Here is a 27755-nt window from a genome sequence, read left to right as displayed (position 1 = left end):
CATCAAGTAAAATGTATTAAAATATTTGCCTTGCACCTTAAAAATACATGAGTGAAAGAACATAATCATTTTAACTGATTAAACTAAACTAATAAAATGTAAGAACAAAATTAGGGCACTGTGTGTTTTTATATGGTTCGAAAAAAGCCCTCATAAGAGGCTCTCTCAGTTTTCTTTCATGAATGTGGGCATACTGTATGCTCGTGCATTTATCTGAATGAGTGATTTGTTGAATGCTCATACTTGTGACTGAGTCACTGAAAGGAGAATGCATTAACTCTCGTATTGATGTGGCCTGCCTTTAGCTGTGTATAGTGTACAAAGGGGGGGCTGTGTGTATGTGCACATGTGTGTGCATGTGTCTCTCTGCATGTGTTGTGTGTTTGTGCTAAAGGGGTGTGCTGACCCCCCTGTTTTTGTCAAATCCAAATCATGCTTTTACAAATGGATGGGGACAAAGCACTTAATCCGGTCAGAGGGTACAGACCACAGCAACACTCGCCTCTCGCTGTGCAGACAACAAGCAAGGTTAAAAAAATTACTGCTGAGATCTTCTGATAGAATGCTAATATTGTACCACTTTCTTAATAATACATTCAAAGATTGCTCTTTCATACTGGTAACCTACAATTGCTACCTTATGCTACCTATCCCAGATGTGTACGACTTTCATTTTTCTGCTGAACACAAATGAAGATTTTTAGAAGAATATTTCAGCTCTGTAGGTCGTTTCAATGCAAGTGAATAAAGATCAGAACTTTCAAGCTCCAAAGTCACATAAAGGCAGCATAAAAGTAATCCATACGACTCCAATGGTTTAATCTATGTCTTCTGAAGCGATGCATTTGATTTGGGTTTGAAAAAGATCAATATGTAAATCATTTTTGCAATAATTCTCCACTTTCTCAATGTGACAAAATGTGAAAGTCGAAATGTATAGTAAAAAAGGACAAAAATATATATCTGTTTCTCACTCAAAGCGACTGCATCACTTAAGAAGACATACAGTGCATTCGTAAAGTATTCAGACCCTTTCATTTTTCCCCCACATTTTGTTATGTTGCAGCTTTATGCTGAAATTATAAATTATATAATTTATATATAAATTATAAGTTTATATATTGTGTAATTTCAAACCAAGTTATTACTGAAGACAACTCTTTAACTATGATCACCAGAAACCATCATGAACTGAACTAACACCACATCACAAAAAATCAACAGGCCTGGCCTGTGGGCGGCTTTTATAAAAGTACGCATCGTGCCGAGACATAAGCTTATGGATGGGAATCAAGAGGTGACCTGCTTCTCAAATCCCTTCAAAACCCCCAACATGCTGCAAAACACACACTGTTTTCATCCTCTCACAGAACGGCCAGATTGCGCCTGTGCAGCATAAGCATAAGGCATTGGATGGGGATGTTTACCATAGTTCCAGGGTTATTACGATAACTTATGCAATCCACCACCAAAAGCTAAAAAACAAAACGCTCTAAAATGCATGGGATTATTTCAAATTTGTGCTTCTGGTAGAAACTGCCTCCAAATATGAGTAAAGTCTAAAGAGGTGCGAAGCAGAATTGGAATATTTCCACTTGCATTGTACTTTCAATAGAAACAAGATTTTAGTGGCCTAAATAGTACTAATCAGCTCTTTCCTGTGATCATGATGGATTGAGATGTCTATGACTTCTTTAAACTCTTCTTGGTAAATGTGGAAGTCTGTTTTAATCATTAACTGTGATCTCAAAATATTTAAAATGCAAGAGGCCAGATGCTTTGGGATATTCTGGCCGCCTGGACAAATATAGCTTATCATGGGGGACAAAGAGGTGCTTTTTGCCCAGCCTCATATTCTGACATACATATGTCTCTATTACAGATGGTCACATAATAACTATCATTGTGTTGGGCTCATGTAGACAGTGTGAAGCATGTAAATGAAGAGATAAAGCATGAGGATGTCACTAGATCAAAGCAATAATGATTAATCAATAATACATGTTAATTATTACATCAAATGATACAACACTTTTCTAAACAGCTGTATCTGGTTGTTTTGGGGGTCATAAAGAGTCTTTAAGGTGCATTGAAAGGACATATAACCTTACAGCCCTTATTAACCTTTTGCGACCTTGCATACACATGCATGAACGTTGCATTGCATTTTGGGTTTGCTATACGCAACACATAATTTAAATTTATTTAAACCGACTAATTGGGTTAAACTTTCATGTCATATGACAAAACATCATGGTACCGATCACAGGGGAGTTTGTATTAGGTTGAAACACCAAAACAACGACATCTGGTAAGAAACCTAATTACGTTTTAACATTGAAACCTGATTGAGTCAAAAGATTAGAGTCTCTAGTTTCATCCGATATGCAGCTTTTAAATTTGAGCAATTTATCTGGAAATGCCATGCTGATAAACCCAATGTACACTTATGTGTATATCCTTTAGTGCATCTTTTGCTTAGAAATCCTATATTTACTGTGCATGATCACATTGAGAATCAATGGGTTATCCAAAAGCTGAAATATTTTGCTTTCTGAGGCTTTATATGGAGTTAGGATGAAAATAAGACCAGATCAGTACAGACAGCAAACTGGAGGTTAAGTCATTCACTAAATAGTGAGCAAGTGAGCATTCTATAGCTCTCTAGTCGATGCAGAAGTGCATTCAATCCAAACTTCCTATAAAAAGTTCAGTTTCAGACTGCAGATGATGTTTGACCACTCAACCTGTTGAATGTTGACCACTCAACCTGCTTGGCAGACATGGGAAAATGGTAATCAGTACATAGATTCAGAATTCATCATGTATAATTTTATGTTAACATGATTGGCAGTGATTGGATGATGCTGGCCATTACTTTGAATCAGAATTAATTATGCTAATTTCTGATGTAATGTCTGTAACATCTCAAAAAGCAACACTCTTGGAAACATAAAAAGAAGTTGCTAAAAAAAGGGGACCTTCTATAGCTTGGTATTATTTAAAAGACCCCAACTTTGTTCAGCTGTCCACTAAAGTTGTCATAATTTTTTAGGACAACTATTTGCTCTAGAACATTATTTTTTTGCCATATTTATTAGGTCCTACAAGTTACAAATCAAAAAGGGAAATGGAAAACACACACTGCAGTCATGCTCGGGTCTCAGGAGCTTAAAGGAATAGTTTGCCCAAATTAAATTAATAATTTACTAAACCTCATATTGTTCTAAATTCTTTATTCTGTGGAACACAAAAGGAGATGTTTGGCAAAATGTTAGGGACTGACGGCTTCATTATGCACTTTTTCATGTTTTTTATACAACTAATATAAATTGTGACTGAGGCTGCAAGTCCATAACATTCTGAAAGTCATACAGGTTTGGAACAACATGGTTCAACAATAAGGTGTATAAATCATTACAGAATTTTCATTTTTGGAAGAACTATCCCTTAAAGACTCAAAAAGCCCCCACACTCTGTACTTTTATAATTTTATACTTTACAGTATATCCTTAATGGTGCAAACAGTACATATGGGGTATATACACAACACAATGTAAAGTGTTGTTAAATATGAATAACACCCGCATTATATAAAATGTGGGTAGACACACATATGCTTTAAACAATTACATTTACACTCTCTCTCTTCAAAATGCATCAGTATCTGTGTGTACCTACTGCAAGACCACAGGGTATTTAAAACCATGGTATGCATCTCTGCACCACTCTTATTTTATGGTGCACTTGAATTTCACCCCCTGCATGCGACCTGCTTTCAGACCAGGGCCAGGACAAACAAGTGTCTATCCACCCCAAGGATTGGCTGGTCCCCCTCAGGCCACTGGCCCATTTTGAAAAGAGCTGACATATATAACTGATCCGAGACCAGTTTTTTGATTTTCCATATAATGCTTATAATGGGGATTGTGGTACCACAGGCTGTCTCTACATCACTGCAAAAGGTCCACTCCTACCCGGAGCTATTTGTGGAATCTCTGCAACATTTGCTGACACTGCTTTGCCTTGAGCCAGTGTTGGCAAGTGGAATGTAGTCGCCTCTCTCTCACACTCTTTCTTTATATGCCAACCTCTCCCACCTATATTTAAGTTATATGGAAAATATTTGCATTTGATTCATGGGCCAAAATCTGCCCATAAGATGCTCCAGCAGAAAACTAGGTCCTGTAAACTAGGTCCATTTCTTTTAATCACATTTTTCATGTTAAATAGTTCTGCATTTTCATAATGCATAATATGCATAATAAATATAAAACAATATTTAATAATATTATATAAAATAATGAATGCTGGAAAATGCTGTTTAAAAGCATTTTAGATGGAGTAAAGCATGCAGGACAAGTCAACTAATCAGATAAATTATGTATTAAACATATAGACCATTTAGTAGAATGCACTTTAAATAAGCTGGCAGATAGTTAAATATAGTGTTGAGCACACCAAAAATTGTATACAATTAACACGTTTCATTCCCATATGTGCAATATCTAATGCTAGCATTTCCAGCAGGTGGGAATGTGGAATTACATGGACAATACCAATGGCTTGCTAAAATAAATAAGTAAACATAAAGATTTATTCTAGTTGTGTTGATTTGCAAATGAGCAAAATGTTTTTAGGGACATTTACAACCTAAACATGATGACAAGAATACAGTCGGTTATTGTAACCATTAACATGTTGATATCGTGGCATTCTGTTTACATATCCAACTACATTGCTCATAGGAGACTGATAGCATGGCACTACATCAAATTTACTGATTAGGACTCTATGTCAGCAAGCAAAATGCCAGTATGTATCTGGAAAAAGAGATACAGCACCACAAAACAGATGCTTTTTCTTGTATAAAATGAGAGCCGTGCTCCTGAATGAGGTAAAGGCATCGGCATTCAGGGACAATAAAGATAAAATCTGTGCTTTGAACATGAACAAAGCAAACATGCAGACAAAGGAAACAAAACAAATGACTTCGAACACAAGAAGACACTCTGCGGCACGATATCACTAAATTAATTCACTCCAAGATGATAAAGAGCATCCTTTGGATGGATGGACAGATGCAAGATGTTGTATTTTGTGAATTTGCTGTGATTTTATTTATAGCAAACCTAGACTGAAATAGCCTTCTACCATACTATTTTTTTTATTATTCCATCAGTATATATATATATATATATATATATATATATATACTAGTAGAACCTGTATGACTTTCTTCAATGGAGCACAAAAGATGTTAGGCAGTAAGTTTATTGCATATTTCTTTAACACAATGAAAGTTAATTTAGTGTTATTTTGTGTTCCAAAGAAGACAGAATGTCATATGGGTTTAAAACAACATGAGGGTGGGTAAATTATGAGAACATTTTCATTTTTGAGTGAACTATCCCTTTAAGACTGAGAATTTATCATCGACCAATTAATATACACCTATTTATTTGAATGTTTACCAATTAACTTCTATACAAATGCTTTGTTTTAGGTTTGCATCCTTTGGACCCTTTAAATGAGATATGCATCTTTTCATGGTTATCTTGTGATCAGCGAACAGTAATCACATTGCTATTGCTCTCTAATTTTCGCTCTTTATTTAATAAAATATATAAATAAACAGGAAGTAGGAGCTAACCATTCGCCTGGGCGTACAGTAACACTTCTATTGCGGAAAAGCGGTGCATAGCAGACATAATGACTGTATGCGGTCACCATGGCAACGCTACAGCACACTTTGCAGGTGCTTCTACACATCATCTGGCTCTGTGTTAACAAGTAGCATTTACAAATGAAGTGGAATAAAGACAGCTATAGCACACATGATCCCATATACTCACTTAGCATACACACGCCCACCCACCCGCCCACACACAAACACAAACACAAACACACATCTTTCAGAGTAGGATACTGCATGTTGTGCATTGAAGCAAAAGCTTTGTGTACTTAAGCACACATGCTCACGTCCGTTGTTGAGGAACTTGATGTCTCTCGTACAACATTCGTAGCACCCTGTTAGAAGAAAGGTCACATCGCCTAGCAACAGAATACATCGAGCTCCAGTTGCAGTTTTAATTAGGGCAGGACCATTTCCTGCCCTTCAAAACCCTGCTTCCTTTACTTCCATTCACAACCGTGCAGACGAAACATGCAGGGGAAGTGGGCATGTTTTCCACCTCACCGACGTAATTCATGAGCAAACAAATCCATATGGCCCAAACACACAATTCTTACTCTAGCACACATCTTATATTATAATGTAGGTTAAAAGGGAATCATAAATTCAATTGTTAATCCATATATGCTGCTGTTCACTTTTCCAAAATTAAAGCACATTTTTCGTATTCCATTAGGCACTGTACTGATTCATATATATGTATTAGGTCATATAGGGCACTGTAAGATATAAGCTCTAAAATAAGTGCAAAAGATTTGAATCCTACTGAATTATCTAATGAGTTTAGAATTTTTTGGCTTTAAACAAAGGCCAGACATACATAGTGCTGGGGAGTGAAAACAGATTGTGATTAGTTTTAGGACCTTTTACAACTAGTTTACCCTCAAATAATTAAATTTCTAGGTCTGTGTAACTTTCCTTTTTAGGTGAAAAAAAGAGAAATGTTGAAGAATGTACAGTACTGACCACTATTTAATTTTAAATATTTTAAACCACTCAGCGGTTGAGGCTCTGGGTTACTGACCGAAAGGTCGGGGGTTCAAGCCCCAGCACCGCCAAGATACCACTGTTGGGCCTTTGAGCAAGGCCCTTGACCCTATCTGCTCCAGGGGCACTGTTTCATGGCTGACCCTGCGCTCTGACCCCAGCTTAGTTGGGATATGCGAAAACAACTGCATTTCATTGGCTCTGTACCTGTACTCTGTACAATGACAATAAAGTTGAATATTAATATATTAATATTATTTTCCATATACTGAAAGTGAATGGGGAGTTGAGCTGTAAAGCTCCAAAAGGATAAAAAAGCACAGGTAAATATCATAAAAGTAGTCCATATGACTTGTATGATACATTCCAAGTCTTCTGAATACATCTGATAGTTTTGTGTAAAAAAAAGAAGAAAAAAAAAGAAAGAAAATTACATTATCTTCCTCTCAGCTGTAACTCTCAAATCAAATATGGTGCCATTTTGTGTCAAGTTTAATGTCTATGACAATTAATGATGTTAAATTGATTTCACAATGTCAAACATTACTTAAATTTCAGTCTGTTCATCACACAAAGCTATTCTATGGCATCTACTACATGGACTATAGCGCAAAAGTTGTTTGGCACAGATTTGTGATCTGTTGTGGTCCAAAAAAGAAAGTCATTGGTGTTTGGAATTACAGAAATGTGCCATTCCAGATATTTACTGAGATCTATCTGTTATTAATGTCATGTGATGTTCCAAAAGGGAGGGTGAGGATTGGGAGGTTGCATGTCAAAGCTGGCAGATGAATGCCCGGATAGTGACACACTAATCTTTTCTTTTGCTATTCCTATTATGCAAATGTTTTAATAAAATTTTTAGAACAAAGCTGACATTCCAATTTTCCAGGGATGGCTTTTGAAACCCAACAAACTGATAATGGCTATGGCAACATTTTGAGTGAAACTGAGATGTTATAAAGCATGCTTTCTGTTTTCAAAAAAGTTTTGATTTATGTGTCCTAATTCTGGAACACATCAATTAAAAATTTGAAAGCTGCTTCTAGCAGTCTTTTTAAGTGTTGCTCATATTAAGCTCTGTTCAGGGGACTGTCGGTGATTTCGGCATCAGCACATTTAATTTTAGTGGTCAGGCTGTGCTGGGGGGGTGTAGTGGCTCTCACGTGGGCCTCCGTTGAGCTGGATGTGGACAGGCTTCTCACTCATAACCTGTCAACATGAAGTAATCCCTCACTGCAGTACGGACGCAGCAATGAACAGATGAGTGGGTTTGGGCCACTCAGGTGATGAACGGCTTGTCGAACCAATCAGAATTTGCTCTGATTTTAACCCAATCCCTAACCCTTTGCAAGGAGAAATAGACACAACATTTTTCACACTGTATAACACTGTGTGCTCTACGGAGAGCATCCTGATTCTGAGCCATCTCTGAAACCACAGCCTAAATTGACATTGAACTTTGACACATTGGCTTCAATGATTTCTCAGCACTGTTTGATTAAGAATGTTAAGCTTGTATGCAATTATAGAACAAAGGCAGATGAGGTCATTGTTGCAACTGATGATAAACATTTGTGAAATCGATTGGCACGAAAGACAAAAAACAGCCAGGCAGTGATGGTCTACTGTATCAACTGCGGCTGGCTTATGTATTTCTGTCCAGAGCTGATAAGTTGACTCAATCCTTGCCTTATTTAGTCAGTCGGAGTTCTGTGCTGCTGACAAACCAATGCATCAGAGAGAGAGAGAGAGAGAGAGAGAGAGAGAGAGTGAGAGAAGGTGAGAGAGAGAGAGAGAGAGAGAGAGAGAGAGAGAGAGAGAGAGAGAGAGAGAAAGTGAGAGAGAGAGACTCAGTGCACTGGTTTGTATGTTGATTGAGCATTTAAACGCTCCTCTACTCTGTCCTGTTTTTGTTGAATGACTAATATCAAAGGGAGCCAAGAGTGATGGGAGAAGAGGGTGAGAGAAAGGTGGGTGGAAGTGAAGGGCTCTTCAACCTCTCTCAGTCTCTCATTCACAATCGCTAGCATAACCAGGGGCATAGCAGGCATTATAAGCGGCGTGGGGGTGCATGTTTATGTGTATGTGGATCCCTTATGAGAATCTAATCAGAACCACCATTGAGGAAAAACACAAAAAACACAATGAACACGTTTTGGGGGAAAATGTGTTCATTGCTATGAGAATAATGTCACAATGCAAAAACACTTTCAAGGTCCTAAAAATACGCTTAGTAGTTTTCATGAAAAATATAATGCTGCATTCCATTCCAAGTCAGATGTGGAATATTCCTGCTAGCATTTGTTCCACAAGTAAACAATTATCAAAACAATCTATAATTTACCTTGTTTTACACACCTGTCTCTGCAAATGTTTGCTAAACAAGTTTTATTATCACGTAATGCAAAAATGTTGACTCGTTGATGGATATTATTTAATAAAAGTTACACATTTGAAAATAATTAATTATAGCCAAGTTTCCATCCACTTTTCGACTGTTTTGTTAACGACAAAGTGATTTTTTTTGTGTGCTAAATTTGCCATTTTTTGCTCGTTTCCATTCAAATAGCCTTTTATCGAAAAAATGTGCATGATGTTGTCATGCCTAAAAAAAGGACTCTAATATTGGTCCTGATGTTAGACCAGTTCCAACCCGAAAACGAATCGTCATGGCCCTGTTCAAGCTGGCAACCTTCACCAAGTAGTGGGGGAAATTAGTATAAGGACCATCCAACGATATGTATATGCTTGTGTATGTAAAAATTATGTGGTGTAATATCAGGGTTTACATATGATACATTCCTGATATTTAATAGGCTATTTTATTTTAATTTTATTTGTCATCTAAAATTAATTTTAGCATCATAATGCAATTTACATTTTCTGAAGAAGCTCAGCAAATATTTTTTTTAGATTTAAGATTTAAAATAAATAAAAGTTTTAAAAGGTTCAAAAGCTTGTTTTCTGAAACAAATTTCTGGACAAATAGTTCTGATAGTTTATAGTCTTGAAAAACATTCAGCCATCTTTTTTCATCTACAGAACAGGGTAAGGCTAATTTCAGTTTGTGTAAAGAAAAGGCAAATATATAGGCCTAACAATATAATTTTTTCATTTGGTAATTTTTTAATTTTTAATTTTACGCTTTATTCGTTTAATTTTTTTAATACAGGGAATTTTGTCTGCACATTTTAAAAAGTAAACTAAACAATAATTTTATAGAATTGGGCTGTTAGTGTTCCATAAAGCACACTGAACCTTTTCTCCTAGTATTGTGTATTTATTTTTATATAATTCATATAATTTTAATATAATTTAAAACATCTTTGTGCACAGAAATTATATGTTTTTTTTTGTATTGTGGCCTTATTCCATGACTGCTGACTATTATTTTGAATGGTGTGGAAAAGGAACTTTAATAAATGAACAGATGGCTACCACAATTACATTAATCGCAAAGAGTGGCTATTCATTTGTTCTCCGTGCATTTGTCGATGTGCATGATAAGAGATATTTGTGTTGGCACTCCTGGAAGTGTCATGTTTGCAGCATCAGAGCTATATGCCGTTAAGATCAATCCATAATCATGTGCAATAAATTAGCTTTCAAGGATGTATTCTGTCTTCATGATTAACACAGTCTAACGATTAGTGTAAATTCTGTCATGTGACATAGATTTTGCGACAAAGTGTTTCCAAAACAGTTTTTTGCGACATTTTAAGTATCGACATAGAGATTATGCACTAGAGTTAACTGGAAAAATATTATGTCGACACTTTGAAATGTTAGAAATAATTTGTGTTTCCATCAGCTTTATTTTGATGGGCTAAAACTTTTTTTTGTAAAAAGTACTTGGATGGAAACGTAGTAAATCCCCCTGTGTGAAGTTCAAATTAAAGTGGTGATCCATTGCACTTTTCCTAGTAGGAAGTTGGAAATTCTGACTTTCAGAGTTGAACGGTATGTAACATGATTTAATTAATATCTCGTTCCGTCATTACAATACAATGGCAGTGGATGGTGCATTAATATCAAACTTAAAAAGGACCCAAAATATCATAAATGTAGTCCATAACACTAATATGTATATTTCTAGTATTCTGAAAGCATACGAAAGGTTTCTCACGCAAGAACTTAAATTGTTTAGCGCTAAAAACAACTCATGAACGTGCAACTGATGTCAAATTTTCACATATGACTTTCAGGTTTAAGTCAGGTTACATTTATAATAAATCTATTTATGATCCTTTTGGAAGTATCATAACTTTTTTAAGCTTTAAAATGAGGCACTATCCATTGCATTACATTGAAAAGATTGCAATATTCCTAAAACATCTCCTTTTTTGTTCTGAAAAACTTTTTTAGGTGAACTATGTCTTTAAAACTAATACCGCCAATGTGTAGAACCAGTCAAATTGTCAACATCCTTTTCTTTTCTAAAACAATGTCTTATCCTGATGTAAACCAGTAATATTCTGTAGTTGCCCTGCCACCAAATGCATCATGTTTACTTTCAAATTGAACCCAAGTATACTGGTAAACCTTTCATGATAACCCCTTGAACAGCAGATTCTGTTGCCCACATCAAGGGCCGTACCCCTGAAGGTGAAGGGCGGTCTGCAGTTTTTGAGGGGGACATAGTCCAAAGAGGAGTAAGGGATAGTGTGGCTGTTATACTCATAGGTGTTTTACTCTATCAATCATTATAGCCATGCTACCCAGCCAAGCTCTTGCTCAGCTGTAATGCAAGTAATGCATAGTAAATAATGGCTGTACATTTATTTCATAGCAGTGGTAATGACTCTGTAGCATGAGTCCTGTATCCCTGACCCACTGCTCAGTGAGTGAGAGGTGTAACTACAGATGGCAGGCCAATCCTGAGAGGGTTAAATGCCAGATACTCAATTCAAGGCACATGCACACAAACACGCTATGTTCTGAGTGCATGTATTATAGTACATACAGTGCTGAAATACACATCTAAAAATTGGAAATAGCCTGTAAGTGCCACTCAAATCAACAAGCCTCAGTTAGCCTATATGACCCCTTTGAACACTGGCACCGCTGCTTATATTCTACATGTTATGCATTTATTGATTGATTGAACAATAACATGAGGCCAGGACATTAGGGTCATGAGGCCACACAAATATAAAAATGCAGTAAAAATCTATTCACAGAATATCCAATAATAGCACTTTGGATTAAATGTATCTCCTTAATAACGATCATCTTATTTAAGTGTTAGTTTTGGGGCATTAGAACAGGGGGTAAAACGTATCGGTTTCCTAACGTAACCTCGGTTCTCTCTAGATGAGGGAACGAGTATTGCGTAAGCTAGCTTACGCTACGGGAAAGATTCATCTTTTCTGAGATATTGAAGCCAAAAAATTATTCTTAATTTTTGTATCCATTGTCAACGCAGTGCGGCAGCTGCAGACCTTGAGCGGGCTAGCTAGCGAGCTCATAGGTTGCTCTGCGGCAACTGCTGCAGCCTATAGACGAGCTTGGGCGAACTCGCATCCAATGAGAGGCGTCCAGCGCTCACTGCAACAAAGCCCGCCAAAATGGGCGTGACTAGAGTGCATATAAGCGTAGTTAGTAGGCTGGAACCCTGGTTTTCAGTGACTGAAGCGAAAAGTCAGCTGGTGGCGCGAGCACGGCCGACTACGCAATACTCGTTCCCTCATCTAGAGAGAACCGAGGTTACGTTAGGTAACCGATACGTTCTCTTCACGAGAGGTTCTCTCGTATTGCGTAAGCTAGCTACGCTCACGGGAACCCATTGTCAGCGCCGTCGTGCTCAAGCATCCACTGTATGAGCCCCAGGGAATTAAGGGGGACCGGGGAGCCCTTATGAGTGGGGAAATAATATTTGGCCGGCAAGAATGCGGGTCATTGATTGTGTAATACATAAGCACATAGTGGGAAGGGAGCGACAGAGCGGCGGTGCGGTCTGTGTGGAATGTGTCCCATCAGTGCAGCTCACCAGGGGAGCTGTAGCGTATTAAACCGCTAGTAGTTTTGCCTGCAGAGTGGGCACTTCCATATTGTAAAATCTGACAAAGGTGGAGGGAAGTCCATCCGCTGCCACACATATGTCGTGAATGGAAATCCCGCTGGACCATGCCCACGAGGATGCCATGCCTCTAGTGGAGTGAGCCCTAATGCCCAGCGGGCATGGCAGATCTTTGACTTCGTATGCAGCAGCAATAGCGGCCACTATCCATCTAGATAGTGTCTGTTTCGAGCGGCGAGACCTTTGGTGCGCCCTCGAGCGAAGCGAAAAGCTGCTCAGAGCGTCTGAAGCGGCGGAGCGCGCAGTATACAATCTCAGTGCTCTGACCGGGCAAAGGAGATTGGCGTCGTGTTCAGCTATCGGTGCTGGCAGCGCCGATAGGAAATGACCTGTGCTCTGAAAGGAGTACCGATCACCTTGGGAACATAGCCGTGTCTAGGCTTTAAAATGACCTTGGAGTCACTTGGTCCAAACTCAAGACACGCAGCGCTGACAGACAGCGCGTGAAGGTCTCCCACACGTTTGACTGATGACAGGGCAGTCAGAAAAGCGGTTTTGAGTGAAAGGTATTTCAAATCCACGGATTGAAGTGGTTCGAAAGGGGGCTTTCATAGTTTCGAGAACTATAGAAAGATCCCAGATAGGAACCGATGGGAGCGCGGGGGTTCATCCTTCTAGCTCCCCTGAGGAAGCGGATGACCAGCTCGTTTTTAACCCATGACTGGCCGTGCAGGGGTTCAGCGAGCGCCGCAGCGGCCGCCACATACCACTTTGGCGTGGATGGGGATCTGCCCTTATCCAGCAGCTCTTGTAGAAATACTGAGCAGCGACGACACCCCACATGTCCGCGGGTCCAGGTCTCGGTCGGTGCACCATTTTGAGAACACAGACCATTTTGGCGCATAGAGTCTTCTCGTGGAAGGGGCTCTAGCGTGTATGATGGTGTTTATTACTCCTTCTGGCAGAGCAACGGGTAGTCGTTGATCACCCACGCATGCAGGCCCAGCGCTCTGGGTGGGGATGCCAGATTGTGCCGCTGAGCTTGAGAGGAAATCTGCTCTCACTGGGATGGGCCCGCGGCTGTCAGTGACAGCTGCGTAAGCTCGGGAACCATGTCTGATTCTCCCAGCGGGGCTATGAGGAGCACCGAGTGGCGCGTTTCCCTGATCCTCTGCATTACCTGTGGCAATAGCGAGGCGGGAGGGAAGGCGTAAGCGGGCGTCTGGGCCAGTCCTGGGCCAGCGGCGTCCTCGCTTTCGAGAAAAATATTGGGCAGTGAGAGTTTTCTTTGGGCGCTAAAGAGGTCTATCTCCGCTCTGCCGAATAGGTGCCATAGCGTCTGGACTGTTTGAGCGTGCAGGGACCATTCCCCTGGGGAATATTGTCTCTGGACAGTCTGTCGGGCCGTCGTTCAGGTGGCCTGGCACGTCGCGTCGCCCTCAGCGGCGCAGGTGGCACTGGGACCAACTCAGTATGCGTTTAGTCAGATGGAAGAGGTTCCTGGATCTGACACCGCCCTGGCGGTTTAGGTAGGATACCACAGATCTGTTGTCCGAGCGGACCAGGGCGTGGTGACCCTGAATGACCGGGAGAAGCGCCGCGGCGTACTCGACCGCTATCATTTCCAGACAATTTATGTGAAGGAGCTTTTCCTGAACTGACCATAGGCCGAAAACCGGAGAGCCCTCGCGAGACCGCGCCCCAACCCGTGTTGGGCGCGTCTGTCGAGATGACTTTCGGCGAGATACAGCTCCCATTGTCACTCCCGCTGATATCATTCGGCCACTGTCCAGGGCTGCAGAGCTGAAATACAGGTCTGAGTCACCTTGATGGGCTGGCGGCCTGTGGCCCAAACCGGCGAGGCGCGGGTGTTTAGCCAATGCTGAAGCGAGCGATGTGCAGTAAACCCAGCTGAAGTACTGCTGCGGCTGAGGCCATGTAGCCTAGCACTCTCTGAAATTTCTTCAGAGGTGTGAGGCTGTTCATCTGAAATGACGCGGCTAGTCAGCTGCACACGGCGCGGCTGTGTAGATAAGCGAGCCGTCATTGCCACTGAGTCTAGTTCTATTCCAAGGAAGGAAATTGCCTGACTGGGCTGTAGTGAGCTCTTGGTCCAATTGACTGCAAGGCCCAAACTGTTCAGATGACTGAGGAGAACTGTCCTGTGAGACAGAAGCTCCGTATGTGATTGTGCCAAAATCAGCCAATCGTCCAAATAGTTCAGAATTCGCAAACCCTGACTCTGCAGGGGTGCGGCGCCAGCGTCCATGCACTCGTGAAAGTACGAGGTGCTAAGGACAGGCCGAGCGGAAGGGCGGTGTATTGATAAACCTGGCCGTCGAGCGAATCTCAAGAATGGCCTGTGACAGGGATTTATCTGAATCTGAAAGTATGCATTTTTCAGATCGAGAGAAATAAACCAGTCCCCTGGCGCACATGCTGTGAGGAGTTTGCTGGTTGTAAGCATTTTGAGCGGTCTTTTTGCAAGCGCTTTGTTCAAAACCCTGAGATCTAATATTGGTCTGAGGACGCCGTCTTTCTTGGGAACAAGAAAATAATGGCTGTAAACCCCGACTCAGCTCAGGGAGGCGGCACTCTCTCTATGGCCCTTTTGCACAAAAGGTTTGCTATTTCTGAGCGAAGCATGCACGCTGCTTCCGTGTTCAAAGTAGTTTTGAGCAGCTCTGAAGCAAGGAGGGCGGCGATCGAACTGTAGCAAATAGCCCTGTTTTATTGTGCTTAACACCCATTCGGATATCCCTGGAATATCTTCCCACGCTTTGAAGCGTAATGTTAGAGGGTGAATGGCCAAATCGCTCTGATTGCCGCACACAGCTGAACAGAATGTGTGAGCACGCTTACTGTGCTTATGCTGGACTGCTCGCGAGACAGCATGGACAGGCTGTTCTGTGAGTGACTTCCGATTGAGGTGAATGGGGAAAGAGTCACGTCTGTTAAGTGATCGCGCAAGCATAGCCACGAGCGCGGGACTTACATACAGAGAAGTGTTTGCTGGCCGTGTGACAGAGCGGGCAGAGAATGGGCGCGCGCGCGTATTCGTGAGCGCATGTATTGACTCTAACACTCGAGTGGTTCAGTAACCGCCTTTGAGTGTGCTCTGATGGGGACACGGAGCGTGTAATGCTTGTGTGTAGAGGTGAACACTAGATTGTGGGCACATTTTCTACACATAAGGCTGGTCGTGTGACAGAGCGGCCAGAGAATGAGCAGCGCACGGATTAGGTGAGTGCGTTTATTAACCCTAACACTCGAGCGGGTCGTAACCGCTTTATGTGAGTGTGCTCTGATAGGGACACGGGACGTGTAATGCTTGTGTGTAGGGGTGAACACTGAATTGTGGGCACATTTTCTACACATAAGGCTTTATTTTGAGTCGCCGTGGAAACGGCGTTTGAGTGCAGGCAAGCGGGTAATATCACCGGCTTGTTGGCTGCTGAATCCACCACTGCAGTAGCCTGAGAGAAGGGGACTGACAGGGGCGTCACGGGACTTACATACAGCTGGCCGTGTGACAGAGCGGGCAGAGGAGGGCAGCGCACAGGCTCGTGGGTGCGTTTATTAACTCTAACACTCGAGCGGGTCGTAACAGCTTATGTGAGTGTGCTCTGATAGGGACACGGGATGTGTAATGCTTGTGTGTAGGGGTGAGCACTGGATTGTGGGCACATTTTCTACACATAAGGCATGTTTACTCTTTACAAGATTTCTTTGGGTCGCCGTGAAAGCGGCGTTTGAGTGCTGAGCAAGCGGGTAGTATCACCGGCTTGTTGGCTGCTGAATCCACCACTGCAGTAGCCTGAGAGAAGGGGACTGACAGGGGCGAAGCCTTGACGGTGGTCCGGCCGTGGCGGGACTGAGCCGTCGTTTTCTCAACAACGCTAGGAGGACTTCGGTTGCTCAGGTTTCAGTACAATCTTAGGCCGAGGCCCGCAGGAGGCGGCGGTCTCGCGGCGGCTGTCTGAGCGCGATCGAGGCGGCCGCCCTGTCGACGCTGAGAAGTCTGGCTTGTTGAGCTGGGCGCTGTGAAGAGGCTCGTGCAGGAGGCTGGTCACGTGGGCGGCCTGCAGAGGAGCTAGCGCGACGAGGCAGAAAGAGATTCATGGCTTGGGCTTCGGAACGGTCAACAATGCCACTCACCGCGGAACCGAAGAGACCGGACAGAGAGAGCGGCGTAGTGCGTTCAGCTTCTCCCAAGTCGGCTAGTCAGACCTGAAACAGCCTCTGTCTGTAAGGCGGCCATGGAATGCAGAGCAGATGCGGCTTGGCCGGCGGCGGTATAGGCGCGGCCAACACAGGCGGAAGTAGTTCTGCAGGCCTTAGGCGGGAGCACCAGCTTAGACCGCCATCTTGTGGAGGGCGGGCAAAGGTGCGGCGTGGAGTCTGTTGGGAGCCTGCTCAGGGGCGGTGACCACTCGAGCCCGAGGCGGTCGGCGGCCTGTGTGAGGAGGCGTTAGTTCCCCTCCGACTCGGGCGGGTCCTGCTGGATTCCTGGGCGAGGAGGAGGCGTGTGAGCCTGACCACTCCTCGCTGTCCGAAGCCATGATGGAACAGCCCTTATCCTCCGCTTCTTCGTCCGAGATGGCAGCAGAGCAGCCGCTCGGCGGCAACTGCGCGTCCGGGTGGGCTGGGAGAGTGAAGGCGATGCTCGAGGGAGGGGCTCCGGCGAGGCAATCGCTTCTACCACTGGTTCCGGCAGCCTTTGAGAGCGGCGCTTTTACTGCGCGGCTGAATGGAAGGCAGCCGGCGGCTCGGTCCTGAGTGCTTCGAGTCGAGCCCGCAGGGTCGACATCGGAAGCTCCTCGCAGAGATCGCATCCGCCTTCAGCGAGGGCGAGCTCTGCATGCCCCAGTCCCAGGCAGAGAGCGCAGATGACGTGGCGGTCTCCGGTGCTGAGAGGGGCGCGGCATGAGGCGCAAGTGGAGCGAGGCATCTTTAAAAAGACGCTCGTACTCTTTTGTGAAGTTCATATGAACTAGCTTGCTTTAAAAAAGGATACGTCGCCGGATGGCATAGCTCGCAGGAGGGCTGAAGGTGGCGAAGACGGCCGGCTTCTTCGAGCGCTGTCCATGCTTGCTTGATGCCCCTCGAACGGCGACGCGGCTTCCAGTTCAGAGATGCGAAGAGCTTCACTGAAGAGATGAAAATCAGGGTTCCAGCCTACGAACTACGCTTATATGCACTCTAGTCACGCCCATTTTGGCGGGCTTTGTTGCAGTGAGTGCGCGGACGCCTCTCATTGGATGCGAGTTCGCCCAAGCTCGTCTATAGGCTGCAGCAGTTGCCGCAGAGCAACCTATGAGCTCGCTAGCTAGCCCGCTCAAGGTCTGCAGCTGCCGCACTGCGTTGACAATGGATACAAAAATTAAGGATCATTTTTTGGCTTCAATATCTCAGAAAAGATGAATCTTTCCCGTAGCGTAAGCTAGCTTACGCAATACGAGAGAACCTCTCGTAAGAGAACCAGCAACACTTGTGGATTAAAGTATTTTAACTTTTTTTTAAACCAACTTTAATGTCTTTGGGCCATAAAAAAACACTTCTCCATTCCTTGCGTTCTAACTGGAAATGATCTAAATTAAAATCCATCAACTGCACTGCATCTGATCTGATTTGAGCTGGACCACGTGAATAAAGCATTTATTTCACTCTGTACTGACACATAAGCAAGTCCTAGTTGTGAATCGTAAGCTTTGCTCATAATTAGGCCCACATAGAATTTGCCCCTGCAAAACTCAGCAGAAAGTTTTGGAGATTTATGCAGAATAGGAATTTCTCTCATTCACAAAAAAAAAAAAAAATGTTTGGTCAAATTTGATCAAGCTTTCATCTACTAATAGAGTGTAGTACTTTCAGCTTTGTTTAACAAACTTTACCGTGTTTAAATCCACTGAACAGAATTACAGTTTTTTTTTTTTTTTTTACCAAAATCAGGGAAGAAAGAGTCAAGTTCATCCCACATTAGAGTGGGCACGCCGCACAAGGACAATTTTCACTATATTAAAGACATTTTCAAGTTAACTGGTTAATACAAGTTAAGCACAATCGACAGCATTTGTGGCATTATATTTATTACTAGAGTTTGACCGATAAATCTGTTTTAGCAATTAATCGGTACTGATAGATGCTTTTTGGAACTATCGGTTATTGGAAAAAATCTATGCAGATAGTTGCTGATAGTTTTTAATTATTATTATTATTCCTCTGTGTTCCTCTGGAAATTATTGCTCATTTTGTATTTTTAGCCCATAATGCAATGTTTACATTATTGTTTTTCTATTGTAATACATTGTATATGTTTGTAAGAGTCCATGCTTTGTTTCAATATGTTTTCAATATAAGAGTCAGTGGTGTATTTCAGGCATGTTTATAGTTAAAAGTCCCGCATTATGACCAAATCGTATTTTTTTCTGGTTACTTTTGGGATTTTGTATGCACAATAAACTACATCTGGATATTTTTATTTATTTTTTCTTCATTTTGGACTCTTGATGCCTATGCCATTCACAGTTTTTTTCTTTTTTACAATATTCACTCTTTCAAAAGTATTGCCACAAGATGTAAACAATATTTGTGTTAACAAGATTTTAGTGTGATAAAATCGATTCCTAACCTTTTCTGTGTAAAGTTATATTCAATTCGACTATTTGAATATGTATGTGACGTGCACGCAATGCGAGCATACACGTTTTATTTCTTTGCCTTGTTCCTTTAACTTTTGAAATAGTTAAAATGTTTAAATAGTGTTACCAACCAGAGCTTTGTCTATTAGGTCTATTGAATGCTGAAGAAGATTTAGGACGTTTGACATATGCTATTCCAAAATGGCACATCCAGTAGGTCAAAGCAACATTGGCACATGTGTCCCAAAGACTTTTTAAGAATGCTATGAATTTGTGTGCCTTGAATAAATTGTATACCCAGCACTGTCATTAAAATGTCTGTCTAGTGCAGCTCTTGGCAAAGGAACAAATATCATAATAGTATACTTGATGCATGATCCCATGACTGCTCCTTGTGCATCTGAGCTATGGACAAATAATAGACACCAATCCTCTAAAAGGTTGCTTGCACAACTTGCAAATTCTACAGCTGACTTCCTGGCAAACCCTTTGAGAAGATGAATCAAAGAATAGCTGTAAAATACACTGATCTTAGAACATTTTTGGTGTCTGAAGCTAAGTCTAAAAATAGAAATATAACATATGGTAAATGAATGACTTGTAAATAGTTTCCCCAATGCAGCCATACGTCTGAACCATGCAGACATCACAGCTTAACAGTACATGCAGTTACAATCTTGTGAATGTTATGGAAGCCTTGATGTGGCTGGTACACTTGATCACTGCAACCGTCATGATTACAAATGACATATTACAAATTCTTGATGACTCTAAAGTTGTGTTGTTCATGTATTTTTGTTTAATTGTTCAGCCAAAACTAAAAACTAGTTTTAATTGGTTAGTTCACACAAAACATAAAAATTCTGTCATCAATTACTCAATGTTGTTCTAATCTCATATGATTTTCTATCTTCCATGAAACACAAAAGGAGATGTTTAACAGAATTTCCAAGCTGCCCTCTTCCATACAATGCAAGAGAATGGGTACCATGAGCTGCCAGAATACAAAATGAACAGTACCATAAAGCACCATACAGACAGAACTGTAAGTCATTATTAATAGAAAATCTTGCTAGGCAGCCATGGTACCTTTCACTCTTGTCGTATTTAAAAACTTTTTCCTATTGTATTGCATGGGCAAACAATGTCATAAAAAACAGTAGACACTACATTACATCATCACAGGGGTATTTTGTAGACGTGAATGCAAGAGGGAAAAGACTCATCCAGAAAAGAAATGGGGCTACTGTCCTACTAGGCATTTTAACAGTAACATTTTTGCAGAAAATAAGGTGCCCTACCTTGAAACTGCTATTTCAACTTTAGACCTGGCAATGGCTGCCGCCCTTCGAGCCCCCTCCATGGCCCTGTCCACTTTCTCTTTCGTTTTGTGGTTTTTAAGAGGAATAAGCTGCTTCCTTATCCCACGCACCAATACGTTATTCTTATACTTCCCCTCCTCTTTGGTTCCATCTGGGAATATTGTGCCACCGTATCCATGCCTCTTGTTGTTTATCCATTCCCCTTCATACTTTAACCCGTTGGATCGCTCACTGACCCCAAACCCATTGCGTTTGTCATTCTTCCACTCGCCCATGTAGGACTCGGTGGTGGTGGCATCCACATGGTCCTCCATAGGTATAAATTCATCAGGTGCCTCTCCATCTCCATAGCTGATAGTGGAGTTGGCGTCGCTGGAGCTGATGCGGCTCATGGTGGCGTCGCTTCGTGCCGAACTCCGCTTGCTTGAGATGGATGTTTTGGAGTCAGATTTACGTAGCTGTCGGAGGCTGCCAAAGAGGGACCGGCGGCGGAACAGGCCCTTCTTCTTGCCGGTGACAACTTCGGTGTCATTGTGAAAATTCAAGACAAAACCACCACGGCTACCCACTGGTGTGTCGGGTATGGCATCCAGCAGCATGGTGCCATTGCTCTGCACACTTCTTAGGGAGGCCAGGGAGGTGCGGAGCGGAGAGCGGATAATTGTGGCCATCCCATAAGGCACACTCTGGCGCACGCCATAGCCGTGCCTCATGCCCCCCATCCACTGGCCTTGATAAGTGCCTTATGAAACAGAAAAGGAATATTAAACTTATGTACTACCTCACAATCCATTATGCTAAAGAGCACACAGTGAAGAAATTTCATACACTTAAGTTGGTTTAAAACTTTTTTTGCACAACCAATTGGAATTGAAAAAAATAAACAATGTTTTAAAGATTTCTCCTCTTTTGTTCTATGGAAATTAAGTCATAAGGATTTGGAACAATACAAGGGTGATTTTTGGTTGAACTATTCCTTTAATAATAATCTTGCTTGAATATTAAATAATAAAACAGGATTTGTTGAAGTGAATACTTTATTAATTATGGAATAATTATTACACCACAGGTATAATTAAATAATTAATTGCAATGATAAATTTATTTTTATACTCTTATAATATACTGGGCTATAACTGACTAATGCCAGTATTATTATGTAAATAATTCCTTTAGATGACAATTAGTTGTGGCTAACTCTCTAGTTGATGTCTTTGACAACATTGACAATATAAAAATTGTCTACAAAAATTCCCGACAAGAATTGTCATTTGATCTCATTTAACGTAACATGAGATCACATTAAACTCTAATGATGACACGTGAGAGCAGCGCTGCAGTTCGCGCCTGACTGAGGAGAGGAGAGGAAGAAATCACAGTGCACAGTCCAGATAAACACTAAACTTTCCAAACAGCAGTATGAGGGAATTATAATGCAAAAATACAAAGTAAGTAAATACAGAAGCAGTCTCGTTGTGGAATAAGTGGAGCTAAAGCTGCCGCTCCCCTGAAGCAAAACTTGCGTGACGAGCGTCTTTAAAGGAAACACCCAGGTGTTATATCTTAAATGCAGTTATATTTAATGCGTTATAGCTTTAATAAAGTTAAAAAAACTTTTAAAAAAAGCAGATCATGTAAATAACTACAAACTCTGAAACTGGCATTTCTCTGTGTGGTCAGTGCCTCTTCTATGAGTTGCACGAATGTCCCGATCTAAGGGGGAGAGATTGAAACTGCACTCGACTGATGCACACTCTGTCGCGGGGACGCTCGTCCCTCTCAGGCACGCTTGCTGAAGCTAGATTATAACTTGATGGCTTGCGACTTATTGAATCAAAATATAATGTATGTCACTGTGCATTTCTTATTGTGAAGAAAATTTGAATTTTTGTTTATAATACGAGAAAGTTTTTAAAGATGGATTGAAGTGAACCGAAAGGTGAGAGAGGTAATCTTCACCCCATTATACATTGCAACAAAATATGTTTTAGATTTGTTTTTGTTTTGGCTTGTTTTCCAAAATAAACATCTAAATATCTAAAACTCCTTTAAAACAATGTACATTTTCTATAGCGGCTATACTACAGAAGACAAAAGAAAATCAGAGAATTTTTAATATAATATTAAAAATGCTAATATTTTCAAATATCTAAAAATCCTTTAAAAAAGATGCATTCACTTGAGAAGCAGCATATAAGATATTTATACATGCTTTTAGAGAATAGATCTTGAATATAAGTATATTTTGTCTTTACTGCACTCTCAGAAGTATAACCAAGTGAAAAAATACACTAGTATACAAAACATATCTTTTATGTTGCTTCTCAAGTAAATGTATCATGTTTTAAGGATTTTTAGACCATTTTAAATGGAAAACAAGACAAAAACACTTGATAAAAAATAGGATTTTTTGCAGTGAATTTCTTTACTAAATTAAACTTAATAAAAAGTATTTTTTTCCCTTTAATTCAGTGAATGTCATCTGGTATTTTTAAAATATATTTTTGTCCTCTTTATTGTTAGTAAGAACATTTAATACAACCTTATATGTTGGGGCACAAGCTGAATAATAAGTTAGGATCTAATGATTAATAGTTGAAATAAAAGATGGATAATCATTCTAATAATCGTTAGATTAAGCGATTATCAAAATAATCGTTAGTTGCAGCCCTAATCAGTATCCACAACAAGTGTAGCACTAACAGGGAGAAAGACGCACATTATCAGATGTAATTTATTGTGTATTTCGATTGTATGGAGATATTTTTTTTACAGGGTAAAAATGTTCCGTTAACTTATCTAAAATGCACTTCATGAGGTAACATCTAATACGTTCTTTAATAGGATACTGTTGAATAAACATGAATACCTGGTCTTGTTTTTTATGCCATTAGCACTATTATATACCCCTAAATTGGTAAAAATAGACATTTTTAGCTGCTTGGAATAGCATAATTTATGATAATCATGTTTAAATTTACACAAGTGGGATCTTTTCTATGCCATATAGACTGCTATGTCATACATTGACTATGTCAAACATCACAAAGACATGGCCAATTCTACACATTTGATCAGAGATGCATGACAAATGTGCCCAGATTAAAGACCTCATCAGTGTCATCCTAATCTGAGCTCACTATCCAACTGACAATCAATCAGCGAGGACCTTTAAAAAAACTACGTTGGCTATCACAATGCAATGGAATGCATGCGCAGAGTACTGTAGATTAATTAAATGTCATGTGCAACAAGTATGTTGTGCATTTAAAAACATTCCTTGAAAACATTTATTATTATTATTATTATTTACACCCAATGGCCTATGACCTGACAGTTAATCCCAAACATAAATATCACATTTATAACAGTGGCACTCACCACCATCCCCGTAAGTCTCGACCCCATACCCATCCTGTAGTCCATTACTCCATGTCCCATCATATCTAGCAGGTGTGTTAGTGCTCTGCCGAACTCCATAGCGACCCTTGAACCCGTAACTCCACTCCCCACGATAGAGCCACATCCCCTTGGTCTCAACACCCAGCCCGTGCCGTTTACCCTGCGACCAGTACCCCTGGTAAGTGTTCCCGCTGGGCCAAGTGTAAACCCCGACTATCTCGAAACCGTGGGACCAGGAGCCGGCGTACTCGCCTTGACACTTGGGTCCTGTGCATATACCGTGTCCGTGGGCTTTCCCGTCCTCCCATCCGCCACAGAAAGTGCCTCCATCGTCGAAGTCGAACCGTCCACCCGTCATTCAGAATGCGATGCGAATAAAAACTGTCGTAACGTTGACGCGCGCTTCTTCTTCTTTTCGTTCTCTTTCATTAAACCTTTTTTTCCAGCGGAGTTAGGAGCAACGATGAAAACAATACTACTGTGGGAAAATAAATCGCAATGGAGATGTTTTGAGAGTATGAATGAGTAGGCAGGCTCAGTGCATCATTGCCGAAGCCACCGCACGCGCGTTTCACCGACTCCCTCCGCTCGCAGGCGCTGCGCAGAGCAGACACCTCGAGACAGTAGCGACAGTTTGAAAGATACTGCGAATCCTCTAGCGTCATTACCGTGTCTCCGCCTACTTCATCACTCTGATCTTATTGAGGAGCAAGTTGAGCGAGAGCCCTTTTTTGAAATATGTACTGCTGGTGGAAATATGGCATAGTTCAAATTGCAGTCAGTGCAGTGAGTCAAAAAGAGCCTCCTGTATCATGGACAGGTGAAATCTCTGACAGACTGTTTAAAAAGCTGCATTATCTGTAATAAAGGAATTGTGTGTTGAAATATATTAATGTGTAGAGATTTATTAGGCCTACCTCTTTTAATTTTATCTCGTTAAATAGATATTTTTTTAAACTCCTGTTGATATATGTATGTGTATGCATTACACACTTTACATTTCAGGCAAATGTCATAGTTTTTAAAGAATTAGTTGTCATGAAATTGCATGGTTTACTAAATCAGAGTTACAATATCCGTCAAATTAAAATAAAGGCCTATGTAATAGGTTACCTTTACAATATATACCTATATGTCGTCATGTGTCTCTTGTGTGAATTTATGAAAATTCATAAATGAGGGGTAAAATCTCTCATGTGTCAAACATAATCTAAACTGGATTAATAGACATAGCCTAATCTCTCCCAACAGTGCTCGATTATAAATTTGAAACCATTTTAAGAGGCATTTGATGTTGAATAATAAGAGAATAGACTACAGGGACATCTGTTGGTTAATTCAAAAAGTGCGCTTCAGATTTGGCATTTAAATTAGTTACTTATATTCAATACCTTAATAATTAATAAAAGTTGTTCAAACAGTTATCACTTTTGTTAAATAGTTAAACAGTTATATTTATTTTGTATTATATTTTTTAATACAGTAAAACTTGATTTGAATTTGATTTAAGTAAAAAATTAAAATTAAACACATATCAGGACTTATCAAAATGTTTCACAATGACTGTCGGTGTGGTTGTGCGTCTTTAAAGGAATATTCAGAGTTCAATTCAAGTTAAAGGGACAGTTCACCCAAAAATAAAAATTCTCTCATCATTTACTCACACTTCAGTGATTTTATCCATGTCTTCAGAAGCGATATAGTAAGTGTGGGTTAGTCCTTTTTTACTATAAATCTTCACTTTCACATTCTTTCCTCATTTTGAAAGTGAAAGTGGAGATTTATAGTGAAAAAGGATTTAAATATTGATCTGTTTCTCACCCACACCTGAAGACATACATTAAACCACTGAAGTCGTGTGCAGGGCCGTATTAACGCACGGGTTTACCGGGGTTTAAGCACCTTAATACACCCCTAGCCATGTGGACTATTTTTATGTTGCCTTTATGTGATTTTTGGAGCTTCAAAGTTCTAGGCACCATTTACCAACAGAGCTGAGATATTCTTCTAAAAATCTTTGTTTTCTGCAGAAGAAAGAAATGCATACACATCTGGGATGGCATGAGGGTGAGTAAATGATGAGATAATTGTGATCTATCACGTTAAGCTCAATCGACAGCATTTGTGGCATACTGTTGATTACCACCATAAATAATTTTGACTCGTCCATCTTTTCCTAAAAAAATCTGGGTTACAGTGAGACACGTAGGCCTATAATGGAGAATGTGGCCAATCCGTAAATTATAGTGTGATGAAATCACTTAATAACCTTTTCTGTGTAAAGGTAGCTATATCCAATTTTACAACATAAACAACTGTTTTAAATTCCTTTAAACCTTCAAAAAATGTCCCCCACTCACTTCCGTTTTTAACCATTTTTTTATTATTATCATTTTATTTTTAAGAAAATGAGGGACTTGTCGATAATATATTTTTGTGGTAAATAATATTATGCCAAAAAATGCTGTCGATTGAGCTTAACTTGTATCAAACCATGAATATTTCTTTAAGAATTTGGGTACCAACAATGGAGGCTGCGCTGATCTCGACACATTGTTTAAAAAACCGAGTGAGCTGCCTATCTAGGCGGTATTGAGTCATTAGCATTTGTGAGCATTATAGGTGCATCAGAGTACACGTGAACGCGCATATGACCCCCAAAATGCTGTTGACTCGAAACGCGCCTTCTGACAATCTGATTTACCTCACAGAATGCGCTACCCACACGCATTGCGCATGCGCAAGACGTTTTCTAGCTTGGAAATTGTATATCTGAAGATACGCCCATCATTTTGAGCTACCTTGCCTTTAAAATCACGAGTTTGGGTGAGAAAAGTAAGTAAAATCTTACTCAATAATAAAAAATTATATATAGTATTTTATGGTAAATACAAATCTCAATAATTATAATAATTTCTGCATTTTCTGTGATACAAACACCACCTTTACGTAACTGAAGCTACGTATGTTCGAAAAAGGTGTCTAAATATATATTTTTAAATACTCTAGAACGATATCTGAAATCTACTCGAATGGAACTTTCTCTATAACTTATAGAATTTTGTAACTGACAAGACATCATAAATGAAAAAACAACTATGTTCCCTTCCGAGGGAACTCGCACTGCGTCGTTGAAAACGACTCTTTGGGGAACGCTCCTTAGCGTGCGCCTCTGAATTATGAATGAAACTATTCCAATCTTGATTGGTGTTGCGTCATGACGTAACATGTGACGGCATAACCGGATGCATAAAAGTGACGCCGGTACACACACACATTAGCTTTCGCTCTTCAGCAAGCGCTCTATGTTGAAATTGTTTGTCTTATTTGGTGTTGTTTGTCTGATTTAAAAATATTATGGCCACCGAACAGTTCAAGAAGTGCGTGCGCCCCTGCCCTCGTTTCATTACGGGTAGGGACACGCACGCTTTATGTGTGAACTGTTTGGGAGCGCAGCACGCACAGGCAGCTCTCGAGGGATCTGCCTGTGAAAGTTGTGAAGCACTACCCATGAGCGTGCTGCGCTCCCGGTTGGCGTGCTTTGATGAGCACGGTCAGGCTCGCGTTCCCCACAGTTTTGGTCCCGCGTCTGTTGAGGCAGCGCGGCGATTGAGATCGCGGGGTTCGCAGCGGGATTTTGCAGATGAGAATGAGACTGCTGCGGCACTTTCTCATTCTTCGTTTGA

The 27755-nt window shown here is 40.8% G+C and overlaps 1 protein-coding gene across 1 annotated transcript in view; it reads right to left on the bottom strand.

Moving 5' to 3' along the window:
• Positions 1–24688, bottom strand: part of LOC127634688 (junctophilin-1-like) — a 56317-nt gene extending 31629 nt beyond the window's left edge. Inside the window, exons 1-2 of the mRNA XM_052114335.1 lie at positions 24049–24688; positions 20647–21409 (exon numbers count right to left, since the gene is read on the bottom strand). Coding sequence (XP_051970295.1) covers positions 20647–21409; positions 24049–24427 — 1142 coding nt within the window. The 5' untranslated portion in view covers positions 24428–24688. The remainder of the gene's footprint in view (positions 1–20646; positions 21410–24048) is intronic.
• Positions 24689–27755: the final 3067 nt, after the last annotated feature.

Source organism: Xyrauchen texanus, chromosome 41 (assembly GCF_025860055.1).
Source record: "Xyrauchen texanus isolate HMW12.3.18 chromosome 41, RBS_HiC_50CHRs, whole genome shotgun sequence".
Lineage (NCBI taxonomy): Eukaryota > Metazoa > Chordata > Actinopteri > Cypriniformes > Catostomidae > Xyrauchen > Xyrauchen texanus.
The sequence above is the reverse complement of the archived record's forward strand: the minus strand, read 5'-3'. Positions and strand labels throughout refer to the sequence as shown.